General features: G+C 48.6%; 1 protein-coding gene across 1 annotated transcript in view; it reads left to right on the forward strand.

The window, feature by feature from the left end:
- The window catches only part of LOC311125296 (microtubule-associated serine/threonine-protein kinase 1-like), a gene marked incomplete at both ends in the record, with an annotated part of 93248 nt that overhangs the window by 9405 nt on the left and 66286 nt on the right, over positions 1-17557 (forward strand). Inside the window, one exon of the mRNA XM_084199347.1 lies at positions 376-407. Within this exon, the coding sequence (XP_084055473.1) occupies positions 376-407 (32 nt within the window). The remainder of the gene's footprint in view (positions 1-375; positions 408-17557) is intronic.

Here is a 17557-nt window from a genome sequence, read left to right on the forward strand (position 1 = left end):
AAAAAATGGGTAATAATAATAATGTAATATGTCATCAGCGAAGGGTTGGGGAAGCTGGATTTAGAGCATGAAGTGTTTGAAGTTACAGATATGGCAAGAGGTTGTTGGGGTGAGGCCCCTCTTTTAACAGTATAGTGCCCCAATGGCCCCTAAACTAAAGGGTTAATTGTCTATATACTGTACAAAGTACACTATACACTAAGAAAAAAAGGGTTCTACCTGGAACCAAAAACGGTTCTCCTATTGGGACAGCCGAAGAACCCTTTTGGAACCCTTTTATCTAAGAGTGTACATGTATCCGTATCTAAAACACTTATCTGATATTTTATTTGTGTCCCCTCTCCTCTTTCTCTCTCCCTCTCTCTTTTTCTCCAGAAGGATCTGCCTCTGCCCCGGAAAAGTAGCAGGTGACGTTTTGGGTTCGTTGGGTAGTGCCTTGGTGTGTATGTGTATGTGTGTGATGTTTGGGAGAAACATGGAAAAGCAGAAGTACTCTTTAAATGGGAACATATTTTAGCCCCTGCGAACCTCTTTACCCGTGGATATTTGTTTCTGTAAATCTAATCTGACGCTCAGGTGAGTCCAAGTTTGGGGTTTCTTTTATTTGCCTCCACATGAATGTGTCTGTACACACAATCTTCTAACATCAGTTCACTGGATAGAAATAGGTTTTGCCCCGTGAAGCTTTTTACCCCACAAAACTTTTCTGTTTTTTTTTCTTGTAAACCCGACACACTGACAATCTCATGCACAGTTGAGCTCTGAAATAGAAGCACTGTAGGAAGTCTCTTCACACTTCACATGTTTCTGGAGAGAGGGGTTAGAAGTTGTCAGCATGTGAGAAATGGGGGCTTTGAAAGGATGCACACACACACACACACACACACACACACACACTAGGGATCGTAGTGATATGTAGCTTGAATTTGTGAGAGTTTGTGTGTGGTGCTGTCCATGGTGCTGCAGCACTTTCACTCACTCCAGGCTTTCCTCTCCCTCACTCCAGGCTTTCCTCTCCCTCACTCCAGGCTTTCCTCTCCCTCACTCCGGGCTTTCCTCTCCCTCACTCCGGGCTTTCCTCCTTTCTCTTTCTCTCAATCGTTCTCTCTCTATGGTGCTGAAGCGTTCCCTTTTCTGACTCATCTCTCTCTCTCTCTCTCTCTCTCTCTCTCTCTCTCTCTCTCTCTCTCTCTCGCTCCCTATCTGTGGCTCTCCCTTCCCTCATGGTGTGTCTCTTTCACTAATTGAAGTGAGGAGGAAAATGCTTGTATATCAGTAGTACACCTACACACAGCGACTAAACAGTCATTAAATATTGTATTCAAAACAGAAATGAATGAAGATTTGAGTGTTAGAAAGTCCTCTGTCTATTAGCTGAGTCAGTATGACTAAACTGTTTTCTTTTGCACAATACTACTATATCTAAACTAGGCTAAGGTAGGTTTTAAATATCCTCACCTTTTATAGATGGATTTAGAGTAGTGTAGCTGGTAAGTGCTAAAAGCGCTTTTCTCTGGGTTTGAATCTGTGGCTACTGGCTACCATGGCGCTGTGGCATGTAGGCCTAGCTAGCTGCTGTGCTATGCTGTGTATGTTAGCCACATAGATTTTTCTCAATACATCACATTTACTGTAAAATTACCATTGTAGCATAGAAGGTACCAATTATTGTATGGGTGAAATGAATATAATATGAATACGGGATGAATATAAAGCATTTGCAGAGGCGTTTTTCAAAAAGCATTTCATTTACATTTTGTTTGATTTTGCATGCTCTGCAGTCTGCAGTATTTCCTGTTCTGCCTCTGGGCACGGAGGCTGTCTGGAGGTGTTAGGCGTTTCAAAAAGCTGAGGTATTTGTTGTGTGTGTGTGTGTGTGTTTGTGTGTCGTTGACATGTCTGGTGTTTATCTGTGTGTGTGACATTTGGACAAGGGTTTGAGTGGCCAGTGACTGAGTCACTATCAGTGTGGTATTTAGGCTATGTTTAAGTGACCAGTGACTCACAATATGGTTTTTATCGTCATGGTGATCGGTGACCCTCCCCACCATGTCAGGTCACTTCCTCGGGGTGTTGTCCATGACCTCTGACCTTTACCTCAGGGCAGCAGATGTCACAACAGGACACTGAACATAGGTGGAGCTAGGAACTCCTCTGTCGCTCTCCCAGTATCTCTCTCCCTCTCTCGCTCTCTCTCACTTTCTCTCACTTTCTCTCTCTCTCTCTCTCTCTCTCTCTCTCTCTCTCTCTGTAAGATCAGACTCCTCCTTCTGTCTCTCTGTATCTTTGCTCACTGTGTCTCCCCAAACTACCATGTCAGCAAAGCAATACAGATACATGCATACTTGTACATTAGTCATCATTAGTATTGCAAAATTCCATTAACTTTCCTAAAATTCCAGAAATCCTGGTTTGAGGTTCCGTATTACCTGCTTATTCCTTCGTGATTCTGGGATTTCTGGAAAACCTGGGGATTTTTGGAAAGTTACCTGCATTTTGCAACCATATTAACCATCGTAGCCCCTCCCTTCACTGATATGCACTAGTGCTGTCTCCCTGTCTTGTATATTTCAGCCACAGCCTCGTCTCTCAGCTCAGACTCCCTACTAGGTTGCGTCCCAAATGGCACCCTATTCCCTACATAGTGCACTACTTTTGACAAGGGCCCATAGGGTGCCGTTTGGGATGCAGCCCTAGTCTACATTAGAGGGACATCTATTATTTAATTAGTCCCATCATCAGTGCTGTGCAACTGTCAGTCCTGGTCAGCATTTAGTAGCATTGCACTTGCTAGGTGAATAAGATTTGTTGAATTATTTTGTGCTCTCTGTGCTATCTTAGCGCTCCATGATGACATTCTCCCTTGACAGTGTGTGTGTGTGTATGTGTAGTATTGCAATTGGACTGTCGGATTAGTTAAATTATTTTGTTGAGTGTGTGTGTCGGTGTGTCTGTGCGCTTGTGTGTGTGTGTCCTCATGATGACGTTTTCCCTTGGCAGTGTGTGTGGTGTTGTTGCACTTAATGCTCCTTCCTGCAATATCTAGTGCAAATGTATGATGTCACAGATCATCATACATTTGTTGGAGAAAAGGAAGGATTTTATGAAACGGCAGGGTGGTTGTTTGTTGGAGAGGGAGAGAGAGGGAGGGAGGGAGGAGAGAGAGCAAGAGATGAGAGGGGTAGGAGAGGGGGGGGCGGGGTACAAAATGACATATCCTATTGCTGTTGTTATGCGATTCCTACTGCACTTGCTGTTTCAAGCTTTCCAATAAGTACCAGTCTCTGTTTTGGTAGCCATACCCCCCTGTGCTGCTGTCGTCATGCACGCACACACACACACACACACACACACACACACACACACACACACACACACACACACACACACACACACACACACACACACACACACACACACACACACACACACCAAGCTGTCACCTCATCCTCCCTCCCTCCCTCTCGCTCTCTCTCTCCCCCCCTCTCTCTTCCTCTGTCTTGTCATTTACATTTACATTAGTCCACAGTCCACTGCTCTCTGCTCTCCTCCCTCAGATAGCTTTCACACTCACACACATCCCTGCTGTTATTACTCTCTATATCTCCCCCCTCCCCTCCCCTCTCTCTCTCTCTCTCTCTCTCTCTCTCTCTCTCCATCGCTCTACACTCCCTGCCCTTGAGAGCAGCCCCAGAATCCTCCCTCTTTCTGAGAGGGAAGCAAGGCAGTCTGTTCCCTCCCTCTTTTTCTCTCCTCCTCTCTCTCTCACTCTCCCTCTCTCGTTCGCTCTATCGCTCTCTCTCTCTTTCGCTGTCTGTAGCTCTGCTGACATTTCCTCTCCACCCTCTCTCTTTCTCCGTTTCTCTCGCTCTCTGACACACACACACTCCCCGTCAGGCTGCCATGCTGGTGCTGTGGAGTGTGTATTCAGCCTCTTGACTGCCTGCGTGTCTGTCTGTCTGTCTGTGTGGGCTCTGGCTCAGCTGGTCTCCTGTGGGTTTGCCAAAGCAGCGCCTCGCAGCGCATCCAGTAGCAACATGTTTCGACGCACGAAAAGGTAACGGCAGAGCTTCTCTGTTTATCTCTCTTCTACTGTAGACCTGGTGTCATCCCCCTTTCTCTCTCTGTTTCTCTCTCTGTTTATCGGTCTGTTATTCTCTCTCTCTCGTCTCTGTTTTTTCTAGTGTCACCCCCTGTCTCTCTGTGTAGTGATAGCATTAACCGCAAAGCTCTCTGAATCCTTCTCTCTCTCTTTATTTCTGTCTCTCACCGTGGACCTGGTTTCATCCCCCTCTCTCTCTGTGTTGTCATGGCGTTAGGTGGAGGTTTAATTAAGGTGGTGGTGTTGTTGTTGTTTTGATGGCATGTTTGGTTGTCAACCTCCTGCCAGCTCTCATGCTGTGTCACAGTTGTCCCTCTGTCTCGTATTGGCACTGGTCTGTGTGTGTGTGTGTGTCTGTGTGTGTGTCTGTGTGTGTGTGTGTGTGTGTGTGTGTGTGTGTGTGTGTGTGTGTGTGTGTGTGTGTGTGTGTGTGTGTGTGTGTGTGTGTGTGGTATGTGGTGTGTGTGTGTGTGTGTGTGTGTGTGTACACGTTTTACTATACTTGTGAGTACCAGAAGTCCTCACAAGAATAGTAAAGAAACTAAAATTCTGAGAAGTGAGGACAACATTATGATGTTGTGCCCTTGAGCAAGGCACTTAACCCTGTTTGTGCGTATGTGTGCATGTTTTTATCTGGTGCATATGATGTAGTTAACCCACTTTTGTGAGCATGCTGGTAATGCACATGAATTTGGGATGTTGTAGATCAATGTTTCCCAACCCTGGTCCTCCAGTTTAGTTGTAGCCCTGGACAAACACACCTCATTCAACTCATTGAGGGCTTGATGATTAGTTGACATGTTGAATCAAGTGTGCTTGTCCAGGGTTAGAATAAAAATGGGTACTGGAGGACCAGGGTTGGGAAATACTGTTGTAGATGATGGATTGAGAGACATGTTAACACACAAACAGGCAGTCATACACAGGAATATGGAGGTTTGTGTCTGGTCAGTGGCTTAGCTGCATGCCAGAGATAGGATTTAGAGAGTAAAGGCTGTAGTCAATGTCCCTGTCAAGGAGGTGCTTCTGTAGAGGAGGGTCAATGCTGTGGTATATACAGTGCCTTCAGAAAGTATTCAGACACCTTGACTTTTTCCACATTTTGTTAGGTTACAGCCTTATTCTAAAATTGATTAAATTATTTTTTTCTCTCATCAATCTACACACAATACCCCATAATGACAAAGCAAAAACAGGTTTTTAGAAATGTTTGCTAATTTATAATAAATAAAAAAAACTGAAATATCACATTTACTTAAGTATTCAGACCCTTTACTCAGTACTATGTTGCAGCACCATTGGCAGCGATTACAGCCTCAAGTCTTCTTGGGTATGACGCTGCAAGCTTGGCACACTTGTATTTAGGGAGTTTCTCCCATTCTTCTCTGCAGATCCTCTCAAGCGCTGCCAGGTTGGATGGGGAGTGTTGCTGCACAGCTATTTTCAGGTCTGTCCAGAGATGTTCTATCGGGTTCAAGTCCGGGCTCTGGCTGGGCTACTCAAGGACATTCAGAGACTTGCCCCGAAGCCACTCCTGCATTGTCTTGGCTGTGTGCTTATGGTCGTTGTCCTGTTGGAAGGTGAACCTTCGCCCCAGTCTGAGGTCCTGAGAGCTCTGGAGCAGGTTTTCATCAAGGATCTCTCTGTATTTTGCTCCGTTCATCTTTCCATCGATCCTGACTAGTCTTCCAATCCCTGCAGCTGAAAAACATCCCCACAGCATGATGCTGCCACCGCGATGCTTCACCATAGGGATGATGCCAGGTTTCCTCCAGACGTGATGCTTGGCATTCAGGCCAAAGAGTTCAATCTTGGTTTCATCTGACCAGCGAATCTTGTTTCTAATGGTCTGAGAGTCTTTAGGTGCCTTTTGGCAAACTCCAAGAGGGCTGTCATGTGCCTTTTACTGAGGAGTGGCATCTGTCTGGTCACTCTACCATAAAGGCCTGATTGGTAGAGTGCTGCAGAGATGGTTGTCCTTCTGGAAGTTTCTCCCATCTCCACAGAGGAACTCTAAAGCTCTGTCAGAGTGACCATCGGATTCTTGGTCACCTCGCTGACCAAGACCCTTCTCCCCCGATTGCTCAGTTTGGCCGGGCAGCCAGCTCTAGGAAGAGTCTTGGTGGTTCCAAAGTTCTTTCATTTAAGAATGATGGAGGCCACTGTGTTCTTGGGGACCTTCAATGCTGCAGACATTTTTTGGTACCCTTCCCCAGATCTGTGCCTCGACACAATCCTGTTTCGGAGCTCTACGGACAATTCCTTCGACCTCATGGCTTGGTCTTTGCTCTGCCATGCACTGTCAACTGTGGGACCTTATATAGACCGGTGTGTGCCTTTCCAAATCATGTCCAATCAATTGAATTTACCACAGGTGGACTCCAATCAAGTTGTAGAAACATCTCAAGGATGATCAATGGAAACAGGATGCATCTGAGCTCAACTTCGAGTCTCATAGCAAAGGGTCTGAATACTTCTGTAAATAAGGTATTTCTGTTTTTTATTATTTAATATATTTGCAGAAATTTCTAAAAACATGTTTTCACTTTGTCATTATGGGGTATTGTGTGTAGTTTGCTAAATAATTTATTTTATTTAATCCATTTTAGAATAAGGCTGTAACCTAACAAAATGTAGAAAAAGTCAAGGGGTCTCAATACTTTCCGAAGGCACTGTATACTGTGGTGTCTGGGCTAGAGGCTTCTGTAGAGGAGGGTCAATGCTGTTGTATATATACTGTGGTGTCTGGGCTAGAGCGCCTTCCTCCTCTCTTCTCTCACTCTCACTCTTCTAAATTCTCCCTTTCTCCATCCCCCCTCTCTACCACTATTTTGTCTTCTCCCTCCCTTCCTCCCTCCATCATTTCCTCTCTCTCTCTCTCTCTCTCTCTCTCTCTCTCTCTCTCTCTCTCTCTCTCTCTCTCTCTCTCTCTCTCTCTATAAATCCCTTTGTCCGATGGCAGCAGTGTGTGTATGTTTGTATGTGTGTTTGTGTGATAATACCTCCAGCACCCTGTCTCAAGGTTTTCTCTACAGCTCTAGCTCTGTAATCTCTTTGTATGAATCTCCCTCCAGGAGGAAAAGTTGTTCTCTGATCTTATGATGATGGCTTGATCTTCATTAAATTGCACTCCATGTAATAGGTCAGAGAGTTGTTGTACTTACTTGTCATGCAAGGCATGTTTGTGTGTGTAGCTAGTAGCTACATGCATAAAGTGGGTGGTAGTGTGTGTCTTATGTTCTTATCAGGGTATATCAGTGTTTATTGATAGTATGTGTGTGTGTTTGCGTGTGTGCGTGCATGTGCTTGTGATTGTGTGTCACTGTCTGTCTGCCTGTGTGTGTGTGTGTGTGTGTGTGTGTTTGCAAACCGCTCGTTCTTGGCCGACTCTCTCAGGCTGTCTCAATTAGAGAAGGAAGATGCTTTGAATCCGTACCCGGATGGATAGATAGAACGAAGCGGAGGAGGAGTGTAGAACAGGAGAGAGGAAGGGAAAGAAGAAGGGAGTGGGGTGTAAAATGAAAGGCAGAGCCTGAGGTAGAGTCTGGGCCTACGTTTAACAACAGCCCACTGGGGTTAACTCAGCACTCTAAAGAGACTCTACTTTCTTTAGTCTAGTTTTCTTCCACTCTTTTATTTTATTTTTTAGCTGTACTCTCTCTCGCTCTCTCGCTCGCTCTCTCTCTCTCTCTCGCGCGCGCTCTCTCTCGTTTTCTGTCTTCCTCATAGAATGTAATTTGACAGCTAGCATAGGGGAAAGAGGGAACAAGAGAAAGAAAGAGTGTGTTTGCATGTAACCTCTCATCTGTCACGGTTCAGACAGACGACCAGAGGACCACAATTGCGTCACACCAGAAAGTTTATTAAACTTAAGGGGAAAAGGGAAGTATGGAGTGAATGAAGGCTCCAGGGGTAACAGGGGTCCCGTCCAATGCGCTGGGTCTGTGCCCCCCCCAGTGGCAGCGATGCGTCCTATGAAGCCGGTGGTGGGTGGTCCAGAAGTCCTGGGGGGGGGAGACACAGACACAACAGGGCGGAATGAAACCAGGCAGCAGTACAGTTCAAGGGAAATCCAAAATACGTAGTAGCAAGGCAGAAGGCTGGTCAGAGTTACCGGGATTGAAGAGTAGTCAGGAGTCGTAATGGCAGAAGCAGGTCTGGATCTCCTGAGGCAGAAGAGTATCCAAAAAACAGGCAGGTCCGGGGTCACAAAACCAGGGTGAGCCAGAAGCGCGAGCAAACAGGTTCCGGGTGTGAGCTTTGCAGACGATCTGACACCGGAGAGCTGAAAGACAGGGCCTTAAATACTGGGAGAGGTAGTGGGTAATGCAGCGCAGCTGGCAGAGTAATTAGAGCAGAGCAGAGCAGGGACAGGTGGAGCTAGTTAGGCTGAGTAGAGAGAGTGGTGAGCAGAGTGGAAGAAAATTAAGGTGGTAACCCGGTGGAGTGAGAGGCCCATGACAGAACCCCCCCCCCAAGGGACGGCCCCAGAAGTCCCAAGAGCAACACCACGCCGGGCGGGAGGAGGGGAGCCGGAGGAGGGCTAGAACTCCTCCGAACGGTCCGAGTGAACGTCCTCATCCTCGGAGGAAGCCGGAGGGCCGTGGTCGGGAGATGGGACAGGTCCCGAGACAGGATCAGGCACAGGACAGGAAGCCGAGCGGGCCGGACGGTTAGGGACCCCTCTGGGGCGGCCCCTACGGATTGCAGGTTGATCAGGATGCCGTTGGTGGAAAGCGGTGATGAGAGTCCTATCCACAATCCGACTAGCTGGCACCCAGGTCCTCTCCTCAGGTCCATAGCCCTCCCAGTCAATGAGGTACTGGAGACCCCTACCCCTCCGTCTGGACCGAAGCAGGCGGCGGACGGTGTAAACCAGACCACCATCGACGAGCCGTGGAGGAGGAGGACCAGGCGCAGCAGGGACCAGCGGACTCTCATGGATGGGCTTAATCTTAGACACATGGAAAGTGGGGTGCACCCTCAGGGAATTAGGCAGTTGGAGCCGGACAGCAGTTGGGCTAATCACTCTTATGATAGGGAATGGGCCAATGAACCGAGGTGCCAGCTTCTGCGACTCCACCCTGAGTGGCAGGTTCTTCGATGACAACCACACCCTTTGACCAACATGGTAGGTGGGAGCAGGAATTCTCCGACGGTTGGCCCCGGTAGTGTAGCTGGCAACGGATCTGAGGAGTGTGGCTCGGGCTTGTGACCAGGTGCGGCGACATCGACGGGCAAAAGCAAGTGCAGATGGGCAAGTAACCTCCTCTTCCTGGCTGGCAAATAGAGGAGGCTGGTATCCATAAACACATTGGAAAGGGGACATACCGATGGCAGAGCAGGTCAGAGAATTGTGTGCGTACTCCACCCATGTCAATTGCTGCGACCAGGAGTGGGGGTTGCGTGAAGTCATGCATCGCAGTGCCTTCTCGAGCTCCTGATTAGCCCGCTCTGACTGCCCATTGGATTGGGGATGGAATCCGGAAGTCAGACTGACTGTGGCTCCCAGCAGGTGACAGAACTCCTTCCAAAAAGCGGAGGAGAATTGTGGACCACGGTCAGAAACTACATCCTTTGGCAGTCCGTGGATCCGGAAGACGTGTTCCAGGACCACCTGGGCGGTCTCCTTGGCGGTTGGGAGCTTGGGGAGGGGAATGAAGTGTGCCATCTTGCTGAAACGGTCAACGATGGTGAGAATGACGGTCATGCCACTTGAAGGGGGCAGCCCCGTGACAAAGTCAAGGGCGATGTGAGACCAGGGACGTCTGGGCACAGGCAGGGGCTGCAGCAATCCGGCTGGGGGCTGGCAGGACGACTTGTGTTGGTTGCAGATGGGGCAGGCTTGGACGAATTCCCGTACATCCTTCCTCAGAGAGGGCCACCAGAACCTCTGGGCGAGCAGGTTGTAAGTGCGGGTGGAGCCAGGGTGACAAGCTAGGCGGGAGTCATGTCCCCACTGAACGACCTGGGACCTCAGGTCTTCGGGGACAAAAAGGCGGTCAGCTGGGCAAGTGCTGGGACCTGGCTGGTTACGGAGAGCCTCCAGCACCTGTTCCTCAACAGCCCAGGTCAGAGCTGCAACGATGCAGGGACTTGGCAGAATCGACACAGGGTCCTTGGAGGGGGTGTCATCCTTCTGGAATTGACGGGAGAGGGCGTCTGGCTTGGTGTTGCGTGATCCAGGCCGGTATGACAGAGTGAAATTAAACCTGGTGAAGAACAGGGCCCAGCGGGACTGCCTGGAGTTCAACCGTTTGGCCGTGCGGATGTACTCCAAGTTCTTATGATCGGTCCAAACGAGAAATGGAATGGTGGACCCCTCCAGCCAGTGACGCCACTCCTCCAAGGCAAGCTTCACAGCCAGCAGCTCACGGTTCCCTATGTCGTAATTGCACTCAGAGGGGGACAACCGACGTGAGAAAAAGGCACAGGGATGGAGCTTCCTATCCTCCGCAGCCCACTGAGAAATCACAGCACCAACTCCCACATCCGAGGCGTCCACCTCCACAATGAATTGCCGGTCCACATCAGGCATCTGGAGGATGGGAGCGGAGGTGAACCTCACCTTGAGGGTCCTGAAGGCTTTGTCGGCTGCTGGGGTCCAGGTGAAGGGTTGCTTGGTGCTGGTTAGAGCAGTGAGAGGGGCAGCAACGGTACTGTAGTTCCGGATAAACTTCCTATAGAAGTTAGCAAACCCCAGAAACTGTTGCAGCTTCTTTCTGTTCTCCGGAACTGGCCATGAAGTGACTGCTGATACTTTGGCAGGATCCATTTGGATACTGCCCTCTGCCACTATGTACCCCAGGAAGGCCACTGTCTTGACGTGAAACTCACATTTCTCTGCCTTGGCGTAGAGGGAATTCTCCAGAAGACGATGAAGGACTTGCTGGACATGGCGGGTGTGTTCAGACAGGTTTCTGGAGTAGATTAAGATGTCATCCAGGTAAACGAAGACAAACTTGTTTAACATGTCCCGCAGTACATCATTCACTAGAGCCTGGAACACAGCAGGAGCATTGGTGAGGCCAAAAGGCATAACCAGATACTCGTAGTGGCCTGTTGGTGTATTGAATGCGGTTTTCCATTCATCTCCCTCCCGGATCCGCACTAGGTGGTAAGCGTTTCTGAGATCCAACTTGGTAAAAACAGTGGCTCCCTGGAGCAACTCAAAAGCAGAGGTGAGCAGAGGCAGAGGGTAACGGTTTTTCACTGTGATGTCGTTGAGTCCCCTGTAGTCGATGCAGGGGCGAAGAGATCCGTCCTTCTTCCCCACAAAGAAGAAGCCAGCACCAGCAGGAGATGAAGATGAACGGATTAATCCTGCGGACAGAGAGCCATTGATGTAGTCCTCCATGGACTTTCTTTCAGGAGCAGACAACGAATAAAGACGACCCTTTGGAGGAGCTGTTCCAGGGAGGAGGTCGATGGCACAGTCGTACGGTCGGTGAGGGGGCAGAGATGTGGCTCTTGCTTTGTTAAACACCTCTCTGAGACCATGGTAGCATTCTGGGACATTGGAGAGGTCAGGAGCGGAGTTAGTAGGTACTGGCCGAGGGGGTAGTGCGGCAGCAAGCAGGCAGGTTCGGTGGCAGTCCTCTCCCCACTCCCTGATCACCCCGGTCACCCAGTCGAGCTGAGGGTTGTGCCGGCGGAGCCATGGGTAACCCAGGATGAGGGGTTGGCCTGGAGAGGGGAGCAGGTGAAACTGGATAGTTTCTTGATGGTTTCCGGACAGACCCATCGAGACCGGGGCCGTGACATGAGTGACCGATCCGAGTAAGTGTCCGTCCAGTGCCCGGGCAGGAATAGGAGGTGTCAAACGGAGGTTCTCCAGTCCCAGTTGGCGTGCCAGCTTGATGTCCATTATGTTGGCTTCGGCGCCAGAATCCACCAGAGCAGCCAGGGTGTGAGTTGAGTCAGAGAGGCGGAGGTGAACTTGCAGCAGGGGTTTGCGGTCGGAGGACTGGATGGTCATTGAACTCAACCGGACTCCCCCTATGCCCGGTGAGCTTCGGCCCTTTAAAGGGCAGGTTACCACACGATGTCCATCACCTCCACAATAGAGGCAGAGGTTTGAGGTGAAGCGGCGCTGGCGCTCTGCAGGAGTGAGGGAGGCTCGCCCAATCTCCATAGGCTCAGACTGATCAAGCTGACCTGGGTGAGTGGCAGTAGATGACAGGAGCCCAGTCGGATCTCTCCGAATGCCGGTAGTAGGTGGACCTTGGCGCCCCCTCTCACGACGACGGGTCTGTATCCTTCTGTCGATCCTGACAGTCAGTGCGATGGCTTCATCAAGAGTGGAAGGCAGTTCATGGGAGACCAACTCGTCCTTGATATAGTCAGCCAAACTATGGAAGAACGCGTCCACCAACGATGGTGTGTTCCAAGAACTTCGTCTAGCCAGGGTTCGGAAGTCGATGGAATGGTCTGCGACTGTACGTCTGCCTTGTCGAATACTGAACAGTTCACGAGACGCCTCTGCAGTGGGTGAATCCAGGTCAAACACCTTCAGCATCTCCTCAGCAAACAGGTCGAAGGTTGCACATGCGGGGGTTTGACGTTCGAACTCTGCTGTTCCCCAGAGTCGAGCTCGGCCCGTCAGGTGAGTGATGGCATACCCAACTCTAGCCCCCTCCGTGGCGAAGGTCCTTGGCTGCAAGGAGAACTGAAGTCGGCAGCTAGTCAGGAATGGCCGGACCTGGGTTGAATCGCCGTTGAACCGCTCGGGGTTTCCAATCTTGGGTTCCGGAGCAGCGGCTGCAATGACCGGGGCAGGTAACTCGGGGGCTGGGCTGGTGGGCAGACTGGCTGGGGTAAGGTTGGTGAGGAGTTGAATGATCATGGCGAGTTGTTGTTGCTGCTGCTGGAACTGCTGCTCATGCTCATCGGTCTCCATGTCGGGGAAAGTGTGCGCTGAGTCCATAATGGTCAGATCGTACTGTCACGGTTCAGACAGACGACCAGAGGACCACAATTGCGTCACACCAGAAAGTTTATTAAACTTAAGGGGAAAAGGGAAGTATGGAGTGAATGAAGGCTCCAGGGGTAACAGGGGTCCCGTCCAATGCGCTGGGTCTGTGCCCCCCCCAGTGGCAGCGATGCGTCCTATGAAGCCGGTGGTGGGTGGTCCAGAAGTCCTGGGGGGGGGAGACACAGACACAACAGGGCGGAATGAAACCAGGCAGCAGTACAGTTCAAGGGAAATCCAAAATACGTAGTAGCAAGGCAGAAGGCTGGTCAGAGTTACCGGGATTGAAGAGTAGTCAGGAGTCGTAATGGCAGAAGCAGGTCTGGATCTCCTGAGGCAGAAGAGTATCCAAAAAACAGGCAGGTCCGGGGTCACAAAACCAGGGTGAGCCAGAAGCGCGAGCAAACAGGTTCCGGGTGTGAGCTTTGCAGACGATCTGACACCGGAGAGCTGAAAGACAGGGCCTTAAATACTGGGAGAGGTAGTGGGTAATGCAGCGCAGCTGGCAGAGTAATTAGAGCAGAGCAGAGCAGGGACAGGTGGAGCTAGTTAGGCTGAGTAGAGAGAGTGGTGAGCAGAGTGGAAGAAAATTAAGGTGGTAACCCGGTGGAGTGAGAGGCCCATGACATCATCAGATGATCCATTCTGTTTTCAAAGGGTATTTAAGGCCATTGTTTGAGGCGACTTTAACTGTACGTTAGATCCTCTTTTAGATAAACAACTATCAAGGTCACTTGAACAATCAAATGCCAGTGTCTGTCTAAATACATTGATGACAAACCTTAACATTGTCGATATTTGGAGACTGACGCACCCAACAGATAGGGATTATTCTTTATTTTTGTCAGTTCAGAAGTCATATTCCAGAATTGACCATTTTTTGTTGGACTAATTTCAGCAGCTGCGTCGGTTACCTATCACCCGATTCTAATTACAGACCACTCTCCACTGTCCATGGTGCTGAAACTGGACAATAATATTATGTCTGCAGGTCGGCGACCGTGGCGCTTAGACGCTTACTTATTGAAAGATTATACTTTTTGTTAGTATTTGAAGGAGCAGATAGCTTTTTTCCTTGGAGCTAACGACACAGGGGATGTTGACAACTCTACCCTTTGGGAATCTCTCAAGGCTGTGATTAGAGGTCACATTATTTCATATACATCGGAGAGGAAGAAACGCACCAATACTAGGCTGAGAGAAACTGAAAGAGAGTTAGGCGAACAGGAGAACGTATTTAGAACGAGTTCCTCGAATGCAGTCCTTGAGAAGATCACAAAGTTGAAATATGAATACAATACCATCCTTTCAAAACGGGTGGGCTCTTTACTTGCAAGAACACAACAAAGTTATTTTGAACTGGGTGACAAACCACATAAATTATAAGCAAGACAGCTAAGGCATGTACATGCATCTAGAGCTATTCATAAAATAAAAGACAAGAATGGTAAAATAGTAACAGATCCGCAGGAAATTAATAAATGCTTTGCGCAGTTTTACTCAGAGCTATATCAATCGTAATGCGATGCTACTGCTCCACAAACTATGGAATGCTTTCTCACTGATTGTGAACTTCCTAAACTAGACAAGGGGGAGCTGCTGCACTCGATGCCGGGATAACTGTAGAGGAGATTAACGCAGTGATAGCACAATTTCCAAACAGCAAGGCCCCTAGGCACGATGGATACAGTGGGGGAAAAAAAGTATTTAGTCAGCCACCAATTGTGCAAGTTCTCCCACTTAAAAAGATGAGAGAGGCCTGTAATTTCCATCATAGGTACACGTCAACTATGACAGACAAAATGAGAAAAGAAAATCCAGAAAATCACATTGTAGGATTTTTAATGAATTTATTTGCAAATTATGGTGGAAAATAAGTATTTGGTCAATAACAAAAGTTTCTCAATACTTTGTTATATACCCTTTGTTGGCAATGACACAGGTCAAACGTTTTCTGTAAGTCTTCACAAGGTTTTCACACACTGTTGCTGGTATTTTGGCCCATTCCTCCATGCAGATCTCCTCTAGAGCAGTGATGTTTTGGGGCTGTCGCTGGGCAACACGGACTTTCAACTCCCTCCAAAGATTTTCTATGGGGTTGAGATCTGGAGACTGGCTAGGCCACTCCAGGACCTTGAAATGCTTCTTACGAAGCCACTCCTTCGTTGCCCGGGCGGTGTGTTTGGGATCATTGTCATGCTGAAAGACCCAGCCACGTTTCATCTGCAATGCCCTTGCTGATGGAAGGAGGTTTTCACTCAAAATCTCACGATACATGGCCCCATTCATTCTTTCCTTTACACGGATCAGTCGTCCTGGTCCCTTTGCAGAAAAACAGCCCCAAAGCATGATGTTTCCACCCCCATGCTTTACAGTAGGTATGGTGTTCTTTGGATGCAACTCAGCATTCTTTGTCCTCCAAACACGACGAGTTGAGTTTTTACCAAAAAGTTATATTTTGGTTTCATCTGACCATATGACATTCTCCCAATCCTCTTCTGGATCATCCAAATGCACTCTAGCAAACTTCAGACGGGCCTGGACATGTACTGGCTTAAGCAGGGGGACACGTCTGGCACTGCAGGATTTGAGTCCCTGGCGGCGTAGTGTGTTACTGATGGTAGGCTTTGTTACTTTGGTACCAGCTCTCTGCAGGTCATTCACTAGGTCCCCCCGTGTGGTTCTGGGATTTTTGCTCACCGTTCTTGTGATCATTTTGACCCCACGGGGTGAGATCTTGCATGGAGCCCCAGATCGAGGGAGATTATCCGTGGTCTTGTATGTCTTCCATTTCCTAATAATTGCTCCCACAGTTGATTTCTTCAAACCAAGCTGCTTACCTATTGCAGATTCAGTCTTCCCAGCCTGGTGCAGGTCTACAATTTTGTTTCTGTTGTCCTTTGACAGCTCTTTGGTCTTGGCTATAGTGGAGTTTGGAGTGTGACTGTTTGAGGTTGTGGACAGGTGTCTTTTATACTGATAACAAGTTCAAACAGGTGCCATTAATACAGGTAACGAGTGGAGGACAGAGGAGCCTCTTAAATAAGAAGTTACAGGTCTGTGAGAGCCAGAAATCTTGCTTGTTTGTAGGTGACCAAATACTTATTTTCCACCATAATTTGCAAATAAATTCATAAAAAATCCTATAATGTGATTTTCTGGAAACAAAATTCTCAATTTGTCTGTCATAGTTGACGTGTACCTATGATGAAAATTACAGGCCTCTCTCATCTTTTTAAGTGGGAGAACTTGCACAATTGGTGGCTGACTAAATACTTTTTTTCCCCACTGTATGTAATAGAATTCTATAAGAAGTACTGCGCAAGTCTAGCTCCACTTCTGTTGCAAATGTTTAAACTTTCCAAAGAAAATGCCAAACTCCTGTAAACACTGTATGAGGCTACTATAGCACTGATCTTGAAAAAATATATAGATTCCATGGAGATGTCGTCTTATCGCCCGTGTCGTTGCTCCCCATAGAAAAGAAGGTGTTGACAAAGATTTTGGCAAACCGATTGAAATAATATATTTCTGACATCTTACACCCTGACCAGACAGGTTTTATTCCAGGCTGACATATATACTACAATTTGAGACGCCTTTTCAACGTAATGTATCATGATCATCAAGTTGAAGCAGTGGTAATGTGACACTCTGGCTCCGGGACTTTTATATTTGAGCCAGGGTGTATTTGTTTTGTTGGGGTTTGGTTTGGTTATGTTGGAATTTGGGTGTATTTCTATGTTTGCAGTTCTGTGGGGTTTATTTCTAGGTTTGGTCGATGACTCCCAATCGGAGGTAACGAGTGTCAGCTGTCGGCTCGTTATCTCTGATTGGGAGCCATATTTATTCTGATTGTTTTCCTGTGGGCATTGTGGGTTTTTGTTCCATGTTTCTGTCAGTGTTACAGAGGACTTCACTATCGTCATTTGTTGTTTTTCGTGGTTGCTTTATTTAATAAAAGTCATCATGTTCACTCCACGCGCTGCGTATTGGTCCGCTTCTTCAGACGATCGTGACAGAAAAACCCACCACAAAAGGACCAAGCAGCGTGTCAAGCGGCAACAGGACCCAGCTCCAAAGGTCTGGACATGGGAGGAGATTTTGGACGGAAAGGGGTCCTGGACTTGGGAGGAAATCCTGGAGGGGATGGATCGCCGTCCATGGAGCGAGACAGTGGAGAGGCGACGGAGAGAGGAGCAACGGCGTCGGCAGGGCCATCGTCGGAGGGACGAGAGGCAACCCCAAAAAGTTTTTGGGGGGGGGCACATGGCTTGGGCGGTTGGGCAGCAGGAGGCTGCCACAGGGAGATGTGGAGAGAAGGCTATCGGATTACGGGAGCCATTGGCGAGTAGAGGAAGGGAAGTTGTTGCGGCACGGCGTGAGAGACTGATGGGTGTTACCAGTCCGGTCCGGCCCGTTCCTGATCCCCAGTTAAAGCCAGTGGTGTGTGTTCCCAGTACGGACCGGCCTGTTCCTACTCC

This window comes from Coregonus lavaretus (genome assembly GCF_964263955.1).
Source record: "Coregonus lavaretus genome assembly, contig: HAP1_SCAFFOLD_255, whole genome shotgun sequence".
Classification (NCBI taxonomy): Eukaryota; Metazoa; Chordata; class Actinopteri; order Salmoniformes; family Salmonidae; genus Coregonus; species Coregonus lavaretus.